General features: G+C 40.6%; 2 protein-coding genes and 1 long non-coding RNA gene across 3 annotated transcripts in view; all 3 read right to left on the reverse strand.

Moving 5' to 3' along the window:
- Positions 1-3,918, reverse strand: part of Emp (epithelial membrane protein) — a 31,301-nt gene extending 27,383 nt beyond the window's left edge. Inside the window, exon 1 of the mRNA XM_077410160.1 lies at positions 2,804-3,918. Coding sequence (XP_077266286.1) covers positions 2,804-2,861 — 58 coding nt within the window. The 5' untranslated portion in view covers positions 2,862-3,918. The remainder of the gene's footprint in view (positions 1-2,803) is intronic.
- Positions 3,919-10,015: 6,097 nt separating this feature from the next.
- LOC143899693 (uncharacterized) lies at positions 10,016-12,282 on the reverse strand. The gene is made up of 3 exons (XR_013257575.1): positions 10,708-12,282; positions 10,245-10,315; positions 10,016-10,156 (listed from the first exon to the last, which is right to left on the reverse strand). It is a non-coding gene; the product is annotated as an uncharacterized LOC143899693 (long non-coding RNA).
- Positions 12,283-18,319: 6,037 nt separating this feature from the next.
- Positions 18,320-20,646, reverse strand: Nd-49 (NADH dehydrogenase (ubiquinone) 49 kDa subunit). The gene is made up of 4 exons (XM_077410227.1): positions 20,492-20,646; positions 19,923-20,356; positions 19,320-19,791; positions 18,320-18,918 (listed from the first exon to the last, which is right to left on the reverse strand). Exons 1-4 carry the CDS (start codon positions 20,590-20,592, stop codon positions 18,513-18,515), a joined length of 1,413 nt encoding a protein of 470 aa, XP_077266353.1. The 5' UTR covers positions 20,593-20,646; the 3' UTR covers positions 18,320-18,512.
- Between the last annotated feature and the right edge of the window lie 98 nt (positions 20,647-20,744).

Here is a 20,744-nt window from a genome sequence, read left to right on the forward strand (position 1 = left end):
ACGAGATCCAGGAAGAATATCATGGAAAATAGTTCGTTACATCATCACGTGGTTGCGGGAATAATAAAAGCGTAACGTGACTCTCTTCGTTGGAATTAATCTTCAATCGTGACGTCTCTCTCGAGGTAGACACGCGATCGGAGATTGAAGCCGGTACCTACCTCTGATGAGCCTGGCTGATGATAGTGCGATACGCGAAGACAAACTTCGCGTTTACTGAACGGTAAACACGGTATTATCGAGCGACAACGTACGTAAAAACGTGACAGCTTGACTAATCGCAGTTATTCGTACGTAACGTTTTATTTCATTCCGACCGAGGGATTTCCTAATTTTCCGGGAACGCCCCGCGAATTAATAACGCATGCTTTGATGACGGTCGAAAGCTCGCCGAAATTATATACATTCGGAGCCACGCTTCATTTCGCGCCATGGTGCGGTGCAACAAACCCGACACCTGATTGTGAGCGAAAAACTTTCGGGCCACCTCACGAACTCTCGTGGTGAAAGTATAACCGCGTGCGCGCGAACGCCTACGAATCTGCCCGCGTGTATTTGCCGCGTGGCAACGTCCCTAAGGTGTCAACGTTTCATCGTCGGCGATACACCGGGGCGCTGAAAAAGAGAGGCGAGGCGACGCGATGCCGGGCTGAATAAACCGCAATGATTCAGTGTGGTCGACCGTGCGCGCGATGACACATCCATTGAATCGAATTAAGAGCACCAGCTACAGCCGTGACATTACTCGTGATGATCGGGTTAATCGCAGCCTCTCGGCCGCGGTCCAGACATCTCGATTCATATGCCCCCGAGCGTGCCGAGCGTGCGCGAATTTTGTTCGCGCGAACGAACGCCATGTGAGAAAGATTCGAAGTAAACAAAATTTGCGAAATCAGTAGCCCAATTAATTTTGGGAATTGATGAGGCGAAAACTGCGGATTGCGTAATTTTCTCTCCGAACGACTGTTATTAACGATCGTGCTCTCGGCCAATCCAGAATATCGATTCCTCGAACGTGGTGAACCACACGTAAAAAAAAAAAGCCAAAAAAAATAGCCTTAAAAATAAGTTCCATTCAATCGACAAAAAATCTTGAAAATTTAATAAATAAAAGATTTATAATTTACGAGAAAGACTCTATTTTTATATTCGACAACGTTTGACTAATGTCGTGACAATTCGACCATTGGTTTTGGTCAGATTAATCGTCAAGAAACGACCAAAACCCATGGTCGAAAAAGTCTTGACAATTAATCTGACCAAAACTAATAGTCGAATTGTCACGACATTAGCCAAACGTTGTCGAATATAAAAATAGAGTCTTTCTCGTTTATTAATTATTGGCGAAACAAATACATACACTTTTCTGTTATTTATAATTTAACCTTCTCACAGGTATTTTGAGAAGTAGCTGTGATATAAAGGATGATCAAATCAACCGCGTATCTCGGCAAATTCTTTGCTAATCATCCGGAAATAAATTATGATCAATTGATCAGGAATTGAGACACAAATTGCATGGATTTCAACGGCGATAAAAATTACTTTAATCTGTCACGGTGAATTAAGCACGATTTAAAATATTTAAACGAATTAATGTACCTATTTTGATATGTGTGTACGTGACATTTTAATTACATATGTATATATTTCAAATATTTTTCGTATTACGCGATATAAAATAAGGCATAAAATTATAAATGGAATGTTAATTTTCTTGAATTCTGACACAAATTAACAGATCGTCTCAAGTGGTTTAGTTATGCTATGGCAAAGTCTTATTATAAATCTATTTTATTACGAATTAGTAATTAATATTTTATCTACAAATTATAAAACATGGATAATATTTAACAAAAACACGTTCGATATTACACAAACCGAAACTTTCTTTTACACCATCCTAGTTTTTGTCTTCCGATCAAATTAATCGCGTAGTATTTGTTTGCTATTAATCATTGAATATATTCAAGAAAAACTCAACGAGGATTATTGTAAGAAATTCAAATGCATTTTTAGAGATTACCTGCAAGTTTACCGCGAAACTCTTTCACGTCGATTTCATTATCGCTGTCGGAATGCGTATTACCACGACGTCTAATCGATCGGTCGGCAGTATTGGCAATCATCGGTCACGCATTACATTAATCGTCAAATATGCAAACTTGACGTGCAAACAATGTCGCGAAACATCTTTGAATACCTCGGCGATAAATGCGCGAGGCGAGGCATGACCGAACATATGCACGCATGACACTCGTTTTTCACAACCAGTCGCTTATCGTGTTCACGCAATGTTTTGTTTATTGGTAATAACCAAGGTAAAAACTGTAAAGGCATTTAGGCTATATATACAAGCGGACACTCTCAGTAAATAATCTCGAAAATTTGAATTAACAAAAATTTATTTGTATAAAACATTATCTTTTTAATCAGAGTTTAGCTAAAAGATATCTCGATAATTTTTACAGTTTGCGCATTTATATTCGGATAACGCAAACGTTTTATCTATTCGATCTTTTCTATATAATGTGTGTGATTAATTTAAATTACTAATTTTATTCAAAACTTTGTTGCAAAAATATTATTGAATTAAAAACAGACTCTTACACTGTACCTAGAGAACAGTTCTTTACAGAAGAGATTTTTATTTAAATTTATGCATCAGATATGTTGATAGATTACATTAACGTTATCGAAGGTTCCTTCAAATTTTCAGTCAAAGCGAATTTGGAATAATTTCTTAAAACGATCGATTAGCGCGTCGCGATCGAACAAACCAAATATTTTGTCAGATACGTACACCATCGTCTGAGAAAGCCGCCCTGCAGTTTGGCGCAGATCCCGCGATGCACCCTCATTCTGAATGGCGTTCACCGAGCGTTCACCCCGAAATCACAGCACAAACGGCGCGAAGTGCGAAGGCACGCGTGTTCCTTTCCTGTCTCTCTCTCTCTCTCTCTCCGGTGTACCGCAGCGCCTGGATACGCCTTTGGGGCGGTGCGCAGTGCGTCATGCACGAGCAACAACCGACTTGTCAAAGTGGATTCTTTCGAGACCTCATTCAACTAGTCGCGCGCGTACAATCCACCTCGTCCTCGCGGCACGCGGCGTTTTCTCGCAGCGACCTCGAAGCGCTGCCTCGCGCGCGCACGGCTTGACTGCCAACAGTGCCAACTGGAGAAAGTCGGTCCTCTCCTCTCGCGGCGGTGCGCGCTAAGTGTGCCGGTCGGATCGTCGAGCGTTATTATGTACCGGAGATGCTGGTCGCGATCCGGATTAAAAAAAAAATAGCGCGCTTTTACTTCTCTCTTTTACTCGCGCCGGTCGCTCGTCGTCGTACGTGCTCGTCGCCCGAGGAAACGTTCCGATCGCGGGTCAGGACATGTCCAGTGGATCCTCCACGTCCACGGCCGAACGGCGGTACCAGCCAAGATCCCGCGATTCCTCTGCTCCCGACTCCACGTCGAGTCCGATCTGAACGCGCGACGAGTACGCGCGGCGACTGCTGCTGCTGCCTCCTCGACCGCTGGCGGCCGCGACAGTGATCGTGGGAACGATCGGCGATGATGATGTACCTCGGCGAAGAAGAGGCATGCGAATCGGGAGGAAGGAGAGACGTGGAGATGCAGATAGGAGAAGAAGAGGGCCGAGAAGAAGAGGGAAGAAGGGAGAGAGAGATGAACGAGAGGACGGAGAAGGGAACGAGAAGGAGAAGAGAGGGAGGATGAGGAGGAGGAGGAGGAGGAGGAGAGAATCGATGCGAAATCGAGCGGAACCGGAGAGCGTGGCGTTCCTTGACGTGCGGTGTGCGTGTGTTGCGCGCGAATGTGGACGAACTGTGGTGAACGTGCGGTGCGATCGATGTGAGATCGGCCGAGACACTGCGGGTCCGCCGATCCACGGCACGACACTCAGGTGAACGATTTATTTCTGCCCCCCCCCCCCCCCCACTTGACGCTCCACTTTGCCCCCTTCGGTGCGCCCGTTCAGTGCCTACTACTACTACTATTATACTACCGCTCCGACTGCTGCTGGACGCCGCGCCGTTGCTCCTCCATTCTTCGGCCCCCCTCTTACGGTGCTTCTCCTGCGCCTGTTACGCAGGAACGTTCCGCCTCGTTCCGTGAACCCTATATTATTGCCTTCGTCGCTTACAAGTGGATTTTATTTTTTAATTCTCTTCACTTTTTCTTCCGTTAAAAATATATAAGTTTCGCAAATGTGCTCGAATTGACGTGAAAGATCAGTGAAACGGAATAATGGAAAATTTCGGATAAATGGGACAATTTTCCTGCCACTCGTAAAAACTGAGAGAATTTAGATTTTAAATTATATTAATTTAAAATTAACGCAAGACTTTTTAAACTAATCGTAAAGCTATAAAGCTTACGATTGCTATAAGTTATAATAATAAATATTTATAACAAGATAATTAAACGATGAATATATATATATATATGTAAATTGATATCTCTCTCCCGAGCGAATTGATATTAAATACTTCGGAATATTCTATTTTTTACAAATTTTCTACAATCGGGTGTGCCGAAGCAACGCTCTTGAAGACGATGACCTCCCCTCCTCCCCGTTTCTTCTTTTACCCTATTGACAGGCACAAGTGCCCGTATACTCGCTTTTGAGCCTCCACTACTACGATCTATCGCCTCCTCTCGCTTTCTCCATCGCGTCTTATCCTGCGGTAAATCCTTCTTTTTATCCCCCTCCCCCTCTATCTGCCCTCCCTGCGTTCGCGTGGAGCTCCGCACATAGAGCCGCGATTCCTTTCCTTCCGCGCTTCCCCGTTACTCGGCGACCTACCTCCCCGATGCGGCTGGTTTGGCAAGCAATAATAGCAATCTGAGGGCTGCGTAGGTGAAGCACAGCGACGTCCTCCTGAATGTTACGCGCGCTGTACGGGCTTTTGGATGAATCGCGCGGTGTCGGTGCGACAAGCACCTCTGTCACTCTGAAGGTTGACACACAAATGTCGCGAATTTTTGAACGCGTAGAAAATTCATTTGAAAGTTGATTTCTTCTTAACGAAACGAGCGCATGTCGTTTCACAAACTCTTCGACTATAAATCTTTGAGAGCAAAAAAATTTCAAGTTTCATATTAAAAAGTTATAAATTACAAATCTTTTAAAAGTTCTGTACTAAAGAATCTTTTAAAAGACGTCACGAATCCTGCTTGTGTGTACGAAAATTACCATTCCGAATATTTGCATGCGTAATTCAATACAATAATCCACGTGTCGCTAAGTGGTACTACCGCTATTTTACCCATGCGTTAAAATCTCTCTCTCTCTCTCTCTCATCGAAAAACACATAGAATTTATCATTAAAATTCGCTGTCACTGCGATGAGATAAATCCTGCGAAGGTCGATGAACGATACAGGCTGTAACTGGACCCCGTGATCTCGTGAGATATCTCGAAAAAGAGGTCTGCCAAAAATAACCCGGTTTCAATTTCCGCTACCGCGTCCGATGATCGCTAATCGCCAGCCGAGAGCATCGTAATGGCAGGCGATCGAGGACGCAAATGTAGGTTAGCGCTAGGAAAACTACAAGTTTTTGCGAGAGGCTTCCCTTTCCGATGCTCGTTATTCATTATCGAGTCTCTCAAGTTTCTATAATTCGACTGCGACTGGCGGCGATGAGTGATATTCAAATTGCAAAAAAGGGATAATGGATATTCAAGTGTAAAAAGAATTATAAAGAGACGGAAAAAAAGAACAAAAGTAAAACATCGCTTACGCGCCCGATGAAATGTCGGATGTAAATTTTGGGTAGATTTTCGAGAGGCTTAAAAAAACAAACAGGCGATTACGTTGTTCCGTCGATACGCGGAACTTCTTGCTCGAGTATCATCGAGAGTCTCGCGCGAAAAAGTCCACATTGCAAATTCTTAGAAATACACTTCAGCGGTGCTCGGAGCCGATCTCTTCTAGAGCGTTGCCTGCAATTTTACGTACAGCGTTCAATGCTTCGTATATTATACGCGTGAATCCACGTTCTAGAAGGCTACCGCCTGGAAAGATTTAATAGCTGGAAATCCGAAATGGCATTTGGACCAAGTGATCCAAATGTCTAACGTCAGAAATAAAAACTGGTACGTCAGAGTGTTTTGTGCCGAAAGATCCTATACAGCGACGAGCTGCTCGACTGGCACAAGAATAAATTTAAAAGTTTCCATGTATAGATAAATTAGGCGCCGACTTGGCTGCTCGGGTAACAAAGCAATCAAATAGTATAAAAACTTACATAAAATTCCCATTAATTAATTTCTACAAAAATTAATAGTATCGTTTAATAATACATTTTACGGTGTGGAAATGAAATGAGACTTTGAAAAAGTAAAATTATTCGCAATTATCAGATATCGACAAATGGACTCTATATTGACAAAGTCAATATTTCTATTTCAGTCCACCTTATTCAAGCATATCAAGCAGGCCGCTAATGAAGAGCGTTCTTATCGCTCGAAAACGCTTCAGCTTTAATTGCAAAATTGTGTAAGGCTCTTATTTTCAAGCTGGATATCAAGAACGAGCCTTGACCCTTCAATTGGCGGTTCGGTTAATTTTAGTACTGCGTGCAAACAATAGCTTCCCGGTTCGCAGCACCGATAAATTCGCCCGACAGGTTGACATTATTCGCGTATATGTGCAAAACCGAGAGTAATCCGACATAATTGCCGTATTTTCCATCGACCTGACAGTTTCTGCGTGCGTTCGATGCGCGTTACGTAACGCCGTAGACACTTTGAATCATCGCTACTTATTAAAATAAAAAATTGTAATAAAAAAGGAAGAATAAATTGAATCCCGCATAAAATCACCGCTTTATGAGTATTATTGCTTTCGTGGTCTTATTTTTAATGCGTTTCTTCCAATGACGATTACCAAGTATGATAATGACTGTTAGTAACAATTATTTACCAAGTTGTTCACATTGATTTTAAAAAATCTTCAATCTTCTTACGATTAAAAAATATTTAACATACGAAGAGCTATAGAAGGCTTACATAACTAGCGGGTTCTCTTTCAGCAAGGTCTCCCGTCTTTTCTTTTTTTCATTGTTCCATTCTTAAGGCGTGTTCCATTGCATCATTAATATATTTATTATTGACATATTATCATATTTAATTTATTATACTTTTAAAACAGGTTTTATTACGTCTGAAGACACGTGATGATACCAAATAATCACGGTAATAACTAAGAATCACGTCCGTGAACTGTGTGATGGGAGGGTCTCGGAATCTACACGTTCGGATATAAGAAAAATAAGAAAAAGACACGTCTGTCGGATACCGAGGGTCTTAAAGAGGTTAATCACCCTCCCCCTCGCCGCAAACGTTGGCGAACGCTATAATCGGTCGCACTATAATTTGCGGGGCGAAACGGCGCAACTAAGTAAGTAAGTCAACGACGATCTTTCGCAACGTCAAGCCTCATCCGTCAAGCGCATCGCGACTCTGTCACGACTCTCTATACTTAAAAGACACCGTCGGCGGCCAAACGCTGAGGTGGCATAGTTAATTGCCGCTTAATTACGACGCGCGACGTAATTCCGATTGCCCGTAATTCCCGCGTCATTAAAGGATAAACACGCGCGCTCTGTAATCTATGCGCGGCTATCTGCGACGCGACGCATTTTATATAAAAGCCTTTTTTTGTACATTGATCGCGAAAGTAATTGGATCGATCGAGGCTCATAATGTGACTTCGTGCCTCGCCGTTATACGTAAATGTGAAAAATCACCGTGTCGCGTGGTAAAAATAGATGCAAAAATATTGGAGAAATAGTTATGTGAAGATATGTGCAACAGGCGGCCACAGCGTCGATCTACTGTCGGCCAATTTGATATAATTTAGCACGAAACTTTTATATCTTCCGTCTTAAATTTAATTTAATCGCGAGGGAAATTAATGCTAAAAATTTAGTGATTAATTACTTATTTTGAGTATCGAAAGCGTTAAAAACAGTGCTTTTACAGTATTAAATTTATGTAAAAGGGTTATCGCGACGCACGCCGCTAGAAAAATACTAGCTTGAAATTCGACGCGATGTGTGCCCGCAAGGGTGTCCAATGTTTCCGCGATCCTATATGGTATGCTTCGGTAACGAAGCTAATTCTTATCCGAGAGATAGCTCGATCGATCGCCGCAGGAATGTCAATTAGGATTACATCGCAATAGTGTCATCGGTATTGCTACGGCAGGTGCGCCGACTTTCTTTCGACACGCGACTCTCGATTGTCAAAACTATATCAGAGAAGAAATTATATATTATAGAAGTGTAAGCTGATGTGTGTTTATGTTTGCAAGAACTCAAAGACCATTGGAAGCATATGAAAATGTAACTGCTTGTTTCCGAAAATAAGCGACCAAGCTGCATCAGCGAAAGCGATTTCCCATTTGCACGTTTTTATTTTTTCTTTCAACGTTTCAAAACACTTTCTCCTCCCATCATGAATTTTAAGAATAATAAATAATTAAATATAATAATTAGATAGTAATTTAAAAAGAGAGCGATAAGCGGAGGGAAAATATTCTGGATCAGTTATACGCTAACGATATTGACTTACCAGACCTCCTACCGATATTCAACCTGGCCTATAATGATATTTTTGTTGTTTACACGATCGCGTCCTCGCATTACACGACGTACGTATGCGCATAAGTCGCTATCGGCCAGCTTTCATCGGTGACGTAAGTTCCGGCGTTTACTCGTTTTGAGGAAAGAAAGACTCTCACTTCGTCAAGCGCACTTCTCTTTGATACGACTTGAATGAATGTTACGAAGGCGAAGAGATAGCCGCGGGATATTGAGTTTGCAAACTTTGCAAGTTACCAGATGTTTAAAAAAAATCATAGCTGGAATAAGTAAATTGATCGACGTAATTTTTTATCTATTAAATTTTTTTTAAATTGTATTTTGCGTTCTTTTTATCGTTCTTATTTCCTATTCGAACGTGTGCGCTTTGTTTGCACATCATTTCTCATAAATCTAACTTTTATTATTGCGAGATCAGATAAATAAACGATATTAATTTCTATCACTTCGTTCCAAGTATTGAAAGTGATAAAAAGAGACGTTTAAAATGAACGCGTTGAGTGAAATAAGCATGTTCGATAATTAACGGATGCTTTTGCAACAAGCGCAATAAAATGCATCTCGATGGACCTAGTTCTCAGAGCAATACTCTGGAAAGTGATGCGTGTGGGTATAAAGAGAGAAAAGATCTCAAGAAAACTGTCGGGCGCGCAATGCCGCGGCAAGAGCAACAATGTTCTCGGCCACGCGCGTAAACTTATGAAAATTAATTCTAGGTCGCGGCAGATCTGTATCCGATGTCAATTAGATGCTTGAGAAAAGCGCACGAAAAAAAAAACCAAATAACTTCTTCCTTCGAATAATACTGTTTAGATTTTACAGATAATAAATCCGCGATACATTCTGCGTTAAAACATATAGGTATAATTATGGCATAAGAAATATCGAGTCAATGATGGGTAAAGTTAAATAGACAAAAATAGACCTCGGTAGCGAGAGGCTTCATTAGAGGCTGTTTGAAGAAACGTTTAAATGTAAAATTTATTCGTTCAGTCAGCAAAGTTGATAACAGCCGTACAATATTGTTAAATGCTCCAGACGTTTAAGGTTATTTCATAATTATCATAGTTTATACGCTATTGCGCATTATAATAATCGTGGATACGACATTTAATCTCACAAAAAGGCGCTATTAAATAGGCATTTAAACAAGATCGGAATGCGTAAGAAACTGCGTAAACCGATTAGTATTTTGCTCATTATGAGAAAAAAAATTAATATGCACAAACAAACTTTTTTCAGTTAATTATACGCAATAAGTAGTGTGTGATAATACAGTATCATATAAAGTATCATGTCATTTTCGACTACGCTACTGTTGATGGGATAAAGGTTCGTTATCAAAAATATTCTTTCGGCACTAATCGTACCTAATCATTACGCCTCATGCCCTCTAATTGCCTCCACGATAAATTCTTGCAAATAAAACCGAGGTCTCTTCTTGTCTGCTTCATCCGATTATTATTATTTATACTCGTAATGATATAAGGCAGGGGAGCCCAAATTTCGTCTCCCAATCACTTTTTCCGGACCTGGCGATAAAACCGTAAATGATGTAAGAGCTCGAAAATTTGACATTACCTTCGTTGAATATCTTGTTGCTGGGGACACTTGGTATACCAAAGCGACACTTTCTCGGGCTCTGCACGGGCTCAACGCCGACATCCCTCTTCGAGTTGTCATCTCTTTACCTGGAAATCAAGCCAAATCACCCGTATAATCAGTTGTTAGTAGTGTTATAGTACCCCAAAAATATTAATTTCAAAAGTACTTTCGGCAAAACCAAAAAAAGTGATCCTAATTTCGTCCCCATACTAAATTCCGAAAAAAAAGATGTAGGTATAATTACGATTCTTTTTTTTAATTTTCAACTTCATTCATATTATTTATTAAAAGTCATTACAAAAGTATAAACGTTATTTACTTGAAAAAAAAAAAATATTAATAACCTTATTATCATTATTTTTTTAAGATGAGCATTTAGCCTTCCGAGCAAGTATTACAAATGAAATGAATCTTACTTGTTCAGGGGACGAATTTAGGAACGTGAAGAGGTACGAAATTATGACTGCACACAACTCACACATCCTTCTATTGACAACGTACTTGAGCCAATGACACGCAGAGAATATAAAAACTTAACGCTTAGATCAGGCGTGTAGGACTATATGAATAATGACACTGCAAGAACTCGCGTTACCAAGAAAACGAAAAATCAGTACGGAAGCTTCTTGGATCACAAATCACAAGCGGCTCTGTTTGCCTTCCTCTATATTATACACGCGTAATACGACTAATACGTAATACGTCTATACTAGCGCCATGGCGCCGATGCCGCCGATACGGCCGATAACGCTTTTAGCGACAGGACCGAGAAATTGAAGAGGACGAAATTTGGGCCCCCTACCTTATCTATTTATGTTAGCAAAACGAGCAAAACGGGGATCCTAATCGACGTCGGTACGGTCAACATTTCTAAATCCTGTTTTCTATGTCATATATATCTATATCTGTTCTTGTCTAACGAGAGGCCGCTGTCCTTGTTTCGCGTGCCGCGCCATCTCTCGCTACGCGCAATGTCAACCTGAATGTGCTTTTGCACACATAAAAGTTTATTTAAACTAATATTTTTTTCTAGGCTTTCTCAATCTTAGATCTAATTGCACGATATTGTTCTTAAATGTTGTCCCTAGGTCATGCCGGTCTAATATTGTGGAATTTTTGTACAAAGCAAATATCGTCGTCACGTATACCAAAAATTAACAAAAATATTAATTTTTTCTCGTTTTCGATATAACGTCGACGACCATGACCTAGATTTTGATGCGCACTTAAATTCTATAGACAAGAATTTTGCATTTCTATAAACCCATTTAAAAGATTAGCGTTAAGAAAAAAAGCCGGTATTACAGAGACGGCTTTATCTGCCTTTCAAATAAAAAACTGTTTGATTTCGTAACTGAGAAGAAACGGACTCTATCTCATATGATATTCAAATGAAAACCATGAAATCATTTTTGGTTTCAAATGAAATATTTCTAAAATTATATTCAATGTAATATCAAATTTTAATATCTTAAAATAACTTATTATCTTCAAACAATTCTTTATTTCATTGCCGCTGAATATATCGAAAAGCTAAGAAAAGCAAAAACATAACAAAACGTACCGTAACGCAAACACATAAAATTATTTCTCGTCTCAATTTTTTAATATACTCCACTGGAAATCGGGTATTTGGAAGGCCTGGTTTTATTTGATTTTCCATAAATTCTCTAACTCACGGTGTTTTCGTAAAGGGAGCCTCTCGGGCGTCGGAAGCCGTTCGAAATTCACATTTTATCGTCTCGCTGACAAAACGCTGTAAACGCGAACTTCGGTTTTCACCGGCGAAAGGAATAGAGAAAGCCGACGCTTTGACTTCTCGTCGTGCTTGACAGGAGGACACGGTAATTAGATGAACTACGATTTCCTCCGATTGCGGTGGACATCTATCACGCGCGCGCGCGCGCGAGTGTCGGTCTCCGTCGTCTCGACGTATATATACGAGTCGTCAGATCGTGCGACGACGTCAGAAAAAAAAAGAAAAAGAAAAGAAATCACTTGCGCAAATACTTTTTTATCGTTTCATCCCTTAGTGGAAATACGTCTTGGAATTTTTTATCAAGAGACACGGTAGTGTCTCGCGCCAAGTACACGCGGAGCGAGACCGACCGTGACTCTTTTACGCGACGCGACGGGTTGCGAGTACCCGAGATGTTGAGATCTCGATAACGAGTGAACGGATCAAGTTCTAAGTAGGCTTGATCGATAGCTTGGGGTCCAATTAGGGGGGGGTTTCTCTCATAATATTCCGCTACGTGCCTTACGAGCGGAGATATTGCGACGCAAAGTCCAAATGTGAAAATTTATTTTTAAGATACTCCTCCTCCTCCTCCTCCTCCTCCTCCTCCTAACGCCGCGATCTATCAGAGAAACGTCACTTTCACTTTTTCGACGCTGGCGGCGCAGGTATCGCCAGCTTCGATATCGCGCGCGTATTTCGAAATTAGGTCGATAGACTTATCGGTCAGGAGGAAGATTTCTATATTTAGGTAAATTAGGTATATATATAATAAATATTGAGTCAACGGAAAAGAAGGTTCTCTATGCTTGGCAGAAAATGCCGCTAGGGAATTTTTAAGTCGATTCTTATGAATCAAGCTTGAATTTGATGTCTATGTATCCCAGGTTGTCGATGACGAGGTCCAGATAGTGCGCTTTATAGTTTTCGGTGTCCAGGTGTAATAATACGATGAATTCGATGTCTACGTGTCCCAGGTTGCCGATGACGAGGTCCACATAGTGCGCTCCGTAGTTTTCGGTGTCTACGTGTATTAATACCTTGAATTCGATGTCCACGTGTCCCAGGTTGCCGATGACGAGGTCCACATAGTGCGCTCCGTAGTTTTTGGTGTCTACGTGTATTAATATCTTAAATTCGATGTCCACGTGTCCCAGGTTGCCGATGACGGGATCCAGATAATGCGCTTCATAGATTTCGGTGTCCAGGTGTAATAATACGTTGAATTCGATGTCTACGTGTCCCAGGTTGCCGATGACGAGGTCCACATAGTGCGCTCCGTAGTTTTTGGTGTCTACGTGTATTAATATCTTGAATTCGATGTCCACGTGTCCCAGGTTGCCGATGACGGGATCCAGATAATGCGCTTCATAGTTTTCGGTGTCCAGGTATAATCGTACGTTGAATGCGATGTCTAGGTGTCCCAGGTTGCAGATGACAAGGTCCACATAGTGCGCTCCGTAGTTTTCGGTGTCTACGTGTATTAATACCTTGAATTCGATGTTCACGTGTCCCAGGTTGCCGATGACGGGATCCAGATAGTGCGCTTCATAGTTTTCGGTGTCCAGGTGTAATAATACGTTGAATGCGATGTCTACGTGTCCCAGGTTGCCGATGACGAGGTCCACATAGTGCGCTCCGTAGTTTTCGGTGTCTACGTGTATTAATACCTTGAATTCGATGTTCACGTGTCCCAGGTTGCCGATGACGGGATCCAGATAGTGCGCTTCATAGTTTTCGGTGTCCAGGTGTAAACGTACGTTGAATTCGATGTCTAGGTGTCCCAGGTTGCCGATGACGAGGTCCACATAGTGCGCTTCGTAGTTTTCGGTGTCCAGGTGTAATAATACGTTGAATGCGATGTCTACGTGTCCCAGGTTGCCGATGACGAGATCCACACAGTGCGCTCCGTAGTTTTCGGTGTCTACGTGTATTAATACCTTGAATTCGATGTTCACGTATCCCAGGTTGCCGATGACAAGATCCAGATAATGCGCTTCATAGTTTTCAGTGTCCAGGTGTAATCGTACGTTGAATTCGATGTCTAGGTGTCCCAGGTTGCCGATGACAAGGTCCACATAGTGCGCTTCGTAGTTTTCGGTGTTTACGTGTATTAGTATGTCGATGTCGAGGTCCAGATATCGCGCTCCGTAGTTTTCGGTGTCTAGGTGTAATAATACCTCGAATTTGATGTTCACGTGTCCCAGGGTTGCCGATGACGAGATCCAGATAGTGCGCTTCATAGTTTTCGGTGTCCAGGTGTAATTGTACGTTGAATTTGATGTCTAGGTGTCCCAGGTTGCCGATGACAAGGTCCACATAGTGCGCTCCGTAGTTTTCGGTGTCTACGTGTATTAATACTTTGAAATTGATGTTTAGGTGTCCCAGGTTGCTGATGACGAGGTCCACATAGTGCGCTTCATAGTTTTTGGTGTCTAGGTGTATTAATAACTTTAAATCTGAATGGGTGCATTCAGCCGATACTCCGCTAGCTTAGCAATCGTGAGCAGTTGCTCGTTTTTGCTCGTTTCTTCTCTCTTTAATCCAGTAAGTCAAAAAAGAGGAAACGAGCGAAAACGAGCGACTGCTCACGATTGCTAGGCTAGCAAAGTATCGGCTGAACGCACCCAATGTAGGACACGTAGATATCGAATTCGAGGTATTAATACATGTAGACACCGAAAACTACGAAGCGCACTATGTGGACCTCGTCATCGGCAACTTGGAACACGTGGCCATCAAATTCAAGGTATTAATACACCTGGACACCAAAAACTATAGAGCGCGCTATGTGGACTTCGTCATCGGCAACCTGGGACACCTAAACATTGAATTCAAGCTTGATTATAAAAATCGACTTAAAATTTCCCTATCGGCAGAAATAAAATTATGACATTACATAATAAAAATCGCTGAATTAAAATTATGTCTAGACATAATAAAAATTGGACAAAAATTATGTTTAGACATAATAAAAATTGGATGAATTAAAATTATGTCTGACGTAAAAATAATTATCAAAAATATCGATACCTGGAAGATATCGGTACATATACAGTTGCGAACAACATTCAGTAAGACACGCAAATAAAAATAAATAAAGAATTTTACAGTTAACGACTTATTAACATTAATCATGCTTTATTGCGATTATGTTTTATGTTGAAATTGAAAAATATATACAAGGTGTACAACTAAAAGGGTTACAGATTATTATTTTAAAAAAACTGAGCAAAATATTAAATTGTTGTTTTCTTTAGAAATAATAGTCCGTAACACTTTTAGCTTCATACCTTGTATTATATACGGTTTATGAGATTATAAGATATATTGTTTATAAGATTAAGATGCGTAACACTACAAAAAGGCGTGATATCCGTACAAAATTACCTTTTTTAAAAAAAAGTAAAATGAGCGCCAAGTACACGCATAATAGTGTATATGTATTATGTTGTTACCCTGTTATGTTGTTACCTCGAAAAAAACAAAGTGGTAGTATTATACCTCCAAATAGCTTTATTCTGTACATACTGTTTATAAAATGCGTAATATACTACAAAAAGGCGTGATATCCGCACAAAATTACCTTTTTTAAAAAAAGGTAAAAAAGGGCGCCAAGTACACGTATAGTAGTGTATATGTTGTTACCAAAAAAAAAAGTGGTAGTATTATACCTCGAAAAAACCTAAGTAACAAGTGGTAGATCTTTATATCTCGAAAAATCTCGAAAAAATCTAAGCAGTAGTATCTTTATTTCCGAAAAATTATAACCCAAGTGATACACGTCACAAAATTATGTTACCTTATCAAAAAGAAGAGTCGCGCTTCAAGTGATCTATTACAATTACAAAAAAGAAATGATATCTCTTTAAGTTAGAGCGCCAATTACAGAGAGAACATGCCTCAAAAAATAATTGTTGCACTACATTGAAAAATCTTTACATTGTGTCAATTAGAAAAGAATGTATAATAACAATTTTATAAGATTAAAAAATTTTATTTAAATTTAACAAGAGAATACAAGATATTTAAATACAAAGCTATTTACATGTGTATTTTTTAATGGCCACAAAGAATTACAGAAGTAACAGTACAAAATGAAAATATTTTATTAAAATACATAAATTTTTCTTGTAAAAAAACTTGGCGCTGCTAGACCTCAAAATTTTAAATAAATAAATAAACTTATTCTATACTTAATTATAAGCCGCATTATCCGCCGTCCGCGTAGTCACGCACACCCATATCATTCACTCCCACATCCACGCTGATAATCATTTAATATTACTCCCATTGTATTCTTCTCTGAATTATTTTTATTTATTGTTGTCCTTATTTATTTAAAAGGTCTAGCAGCGCCAAGTTTTTTTACAAGAAAAATTTATGTATTTTAATAAAATATTTTCATTTTGTACTGTTACTTCTGTAATTCTTTGTGGCCATTAAAAAATACACATGTAAATAGCTTTGTATTTAAATATCTTGTATTCTCTTGTTAAATTTAAATAAAATTTTTTAATCTTATAAAATTGTTATTATACATTCTTTTCTAATTGACACAATGTAAAGATTTTTCAATGTAGTGCAACAATTATTTTTTGAGGCATGTTCTCTCTGTAATTGGCGCTCTAACTTAAAGAGATATCATTTCTTTTTTGTAATTGTAATAGATCACTTGAAGCGCGACTCTTCTTTTTGATAAGGTAACATAATTTTGTGACGTGTATCACTTGGGTTATAATTTTTCGGAAATAAAGATACTACTGCTTAGATTTTTTCGAGATTTTTCGAGATATAAAGATCTACCACTTGTTACTTAGGTTTTTTCGAGGTATTATTAATCAGAATTTCTCAGAATGCTCAGAATTTTTCAGATTTTTTTATACGAATTGGAACGTTTTTCAGAAAGACTCGGACAAAATAATGATAAAATATTCCAGATTTTTCCTGCCAACGCATCTTTGTGAAATCTGAATAAATATAAGAAAATCTGTGCAACTTTATCAGATATTTTCATATATATGGGATACTGAAATATTCTGAAAATTCTTATTTCTAAAGGTATCTGAGAAATTTTATATATTTTTTCAAAATTTTGATAAGTCTCAATTCTTAAAAAATGTCTGAGAAAATATGAGAATGTTTCTTATACCAGGGACGTCAATTAGATAAACTTCAAAATAGTTTTCATCTCTTAAGTAGCCGTCCGGAGTGCAAATCCCAGGTGTCGGTATGCGTTGTGGCATGGCAGATCTTTCCTCTCGGTTATTCCCTCGGCGACGGAAGCTTATTTGCGCGTAAGCGCGCGCGGTGGATTAATGAAATGGAACGGCTTGGTGGAGGTCGACCGGTGTCTTGCGGGCGCTGCCGGTTCCCTTCCATAAGAAAAACATATCCGCGAGTGTGAATCAACATGATTCTACGATGTTTCTTGCCCCGCTAATCCTATGCGTTAAAAGACGAGTTAAAAATTAAATTAGTTTTAAAAACGACAAAAATAAACGTGACATTCCGTCGACGTTGAATCTATCAATGTAAATTAATCCGACTGCTGCACGCTATTTCACAAAAACAAGATTGTATTTATCTTCAGGCTATATAAAAAAGATTTGTTTATGAAATATGTATCCTTTTTCTATAGGTGACGTATAAAACAGACTTGTGAAAAAATATTTAAATTTTAAGTCATTCCGGACGTAAACTTATTAGTATGCATATTTTTTAAGAAAATATATTATATTTTGAAAAATAACCTTTTAAATTATTTCTTTTATTTAAATGTAAATGTCATCATCAGAAAGAGTAAAAATTATTTAAATAATAATCCAAAGGTTTCCTCTCACTTTTAGTTTCTTGTTTCGGAGTTAGCGCGATTTGGAATTTGGAATTTAGGGGTCAGCCACTTATTTATTTATTACGCTTCGATCGACTCCGTAATAGTTATGGTATCCAGATGTAACCATACTCACAGAGATAATTAATGCCGTTTCGTTTTTTTTTTCCTCCCCAATTGAAAGAAGAGATTTGCGAAACGGCGTCTCCGTTCTTACGCGCAACGAAGATGTCTCGTAATTCTCTCCCGTCGTTTGTCAATTGCATTTTGCATTATAGTTTGCGTGCGGAAGAATTGCGCATCTCTCACGGAGACTCAGAGAGCGAATCGCGTACCGCGACATAGCGTCGCACCGCAAGTTGTTGCAGCATTTTTTTAATTAAAAGAACCCGGGATAAAAGAAATGCGGTTTTGCTTGTCCTTATCGCGCGCGAATCGCACACAATCTTCAGGCTTTAGGTAGCGGACGGTTTAGATGTAACAGCAGAGTTTCGAGAGTGCATCTCATTCGGCATGAAATTATATTCGTCACATTTCCATTTATTGCGCCGAGATATATACAACATACGCTCATCGCGTAGTCACGTGCACGCGTAACGTGCAATCGGCTTCGTAAATCCCTATGTATGTAACGTACATAAACATATTTATATCGTTTATTTTTTTAAATTCATTTCTACGCTATATATATAAATTATCGATCGTTAGAAAATTATCTATCAATCTCGCCGAATACGACGTCCAGCGTACCAATAATGGCGACCACGTCGGCGAGGAAGTGCTTGGGCCCCATGTACTGCAGACCCGCCAGATGAGCAAAACCCGGCGCTTTAATTTTGCACCGATACGGCTTGCTGCTGCCGTCGCTAACGAGGTAAACGCCGAACTCGCCCTTCGGCGCCTCGATGGCGGTGTACGTCGCTCCCGGCGGCACTTGGAAACCCTGGGTGAACAGTTTGAAGTGATGGATGAGCGCCTCCATGCTGCTCTTCATCTCCTCCCGCCGCGGCGGCACAATCTTGGCGTCGTCGCATCGCACTTCTCCTTCGGGCATCTGATTCAAGCACTGGTGGATGATGCGCAGCGACTGTCGCATCTCCTCGACGCGAATTAGATATCTGAAAACAAGAGGCATTGCGCCAAATAAGTTATAAATATTTAAAAATTATATAGATCGCGCGATGGCATTTTTCATTCATTTCGATGACTCTTTCGTGTATTATTACTGATGTGAAACTATAAAGTATAGTCACGGAACAATAAGAACAATTAAATATTATTTTTAGCAAAAAATAATTGAAGGAAAGAAATTTCTTTTTAAAGGCTGATGCAAGTCGAATATAGATAACAATGCGATTAAAAAGATATGTAAAACTTCTCTTCAAACTGAAGGATTGTTTGCCGTAGGTATTATCTACGTCCGTCTGGGTATTTAATTATTTTTTTTCTTTTGATTTCTCAGTAATCTGTTCTTTTTTCCTATGTTTTAATACTTTTAATTTCTTTTAAACGCTTTTACCTGTCATAGCAATCGCCGTTCGTGCCGACTGGGACGTCAAAATCCACCAAGTGGTAAGCGTCGTAGGGCGCGACTTTCCTCAAATCCCATTTTATTCCAGAGCCTCGTAACATCACGCCACTGAAGCCCCAATTCAGCGCGTCCTCCGCGGACACGGAACCGATATTGATCGTGCGCTGCCGCCAAATTCTGTTGTCCGTCAGCAGATCCTCCACTTCGTCCAATCGTTCCGAGTATTTGGAGGCCCAGTCGTATATGTCGTCCATCAAACCCAACGGTAGGTCCAAAGACACGCCGCCTGGCCTTATGTAAGCTGCGTGCATACGGGCGCCGCTCACGCGCTCGTAGAACTCCATCAGCTTCTCTCGCTCCTCAAACAGCCAGAAGAAGGGTGTGAGAGCGCCAATGTCCAGCGCGTGCGTTCCAATGCCCATAATATGGTTCAGAATCCTCGTAATCTCCCCGAAAAGAACTGCAAGCGAGAAAATAATTCTATCAGACTTGGAGGACGTTGAATCACAAGTTGACGAATGTGTATACCAAAGACGGTACTTATATTCTAATATATTCCGTGTTATTGAAAGGGATGCGTATCATTTTTACCTCGAATGTACTTTGCGCGCAGAGGCACGTCTATGTTCAGCAGTTTCTCGATCGCCAGGGAGAAGCATTGTTCGTTGCACATCATGGAGACGTAGTCCAAACGATCGAAGTAGGGCAGCGCCTGCATGTAGGTCTTGTATTCGATCAGTTTCTCCGTGCCGCGGTGCAGGAGGCCGATGTGCGGATCGGCGTTGAGCACGACCTCGCCGTCCAGCTCCAGGATCAGCCGGAGCACGCCGTGGGCGGCCGGATGCTGCGGTCCAAAGTTAAGCTTTATATTCTGTATGGTCTGCTCCGCCATGGGGCCCACCGCCAGGGCGGATTCGTGATGCGGCGGGGTCCAGTCGAGCTTCTCCGTGGCGTACGCCACCGGCCTCTCAAACTGCTCGAAGAACTCCTTGTCCGGGTTCCATTGGTGGCCCTTGCGATTCTGGCTGCAAAACACAGGTGTTGTCAGTCGTGCCATGGCCCGTCACGCCGTACGGCGAAACAGGCAGGTTATGTCGTTACGTAACGTGCGTAAGCGAATAATTTACGAGCTACGTTTAAGTGCGATTAATTTGACTCACACGTTGGTGATCGCCGGCGCGTTGTTCGGCGCCAGCAGCCTGCCGGCGCCGAAAAATCCAGCGTTTTTACGCAGGACCGAACCCAACACTCTAGCCGCCATGATGCTCACATCGTCGATGCGACAGCTCGGTCGATAAGGCTTGATTGCCTTGATTTGACATTTTCGCCACGATCAATTAACTTTCGCGAAAGTGATATGTTCATAAACGCGATCTCGATACGCTTTATTTGGTCGAATTGAATATTAATATT

The sequence above is a fragment of the Temnothorax americanus genome, unplaced genomic scaffold, assembly GCF_048541705.1.
Source record: "Temnothorax americanus isolate GAGA-0224 unplaced genomic scaffold, ASM4854170v1 Scaffold28, whole genome shotgun sequence".
Lineage (NCBI taxonomy): Eukaryota > Metazoa > Arthropoda > Insecta > Hymenoptera > Formicidae > Temnothorax > Temnothorax americanus.

Excerpts from the sequence above, each read along its gene's own strand:
- Nd-49 (XM_077410227.1), bottom strand. The coding sequence starts at position 20,592 with ATGGCGGCTAGAGTGTTGGGTTCGGTCCTGCGTAAAAACGCTGGATTT. Across the intron at positions 20,357-20,491 it reads GCGCCGGCGATCACCAACGT|CCAGAATCGCAAGGGCCACC; the intron begins GTGAGTCAAATT and ends TGTGTTTTGCAG. Across the intron at positions 18,919-19,319 it reads AACGGCGATTGCTATGACAG|ATATCTAATTCGCGTCGAGG; the intron begins GTAAAAGCGTTT and ends TCTTGTTTTCAG.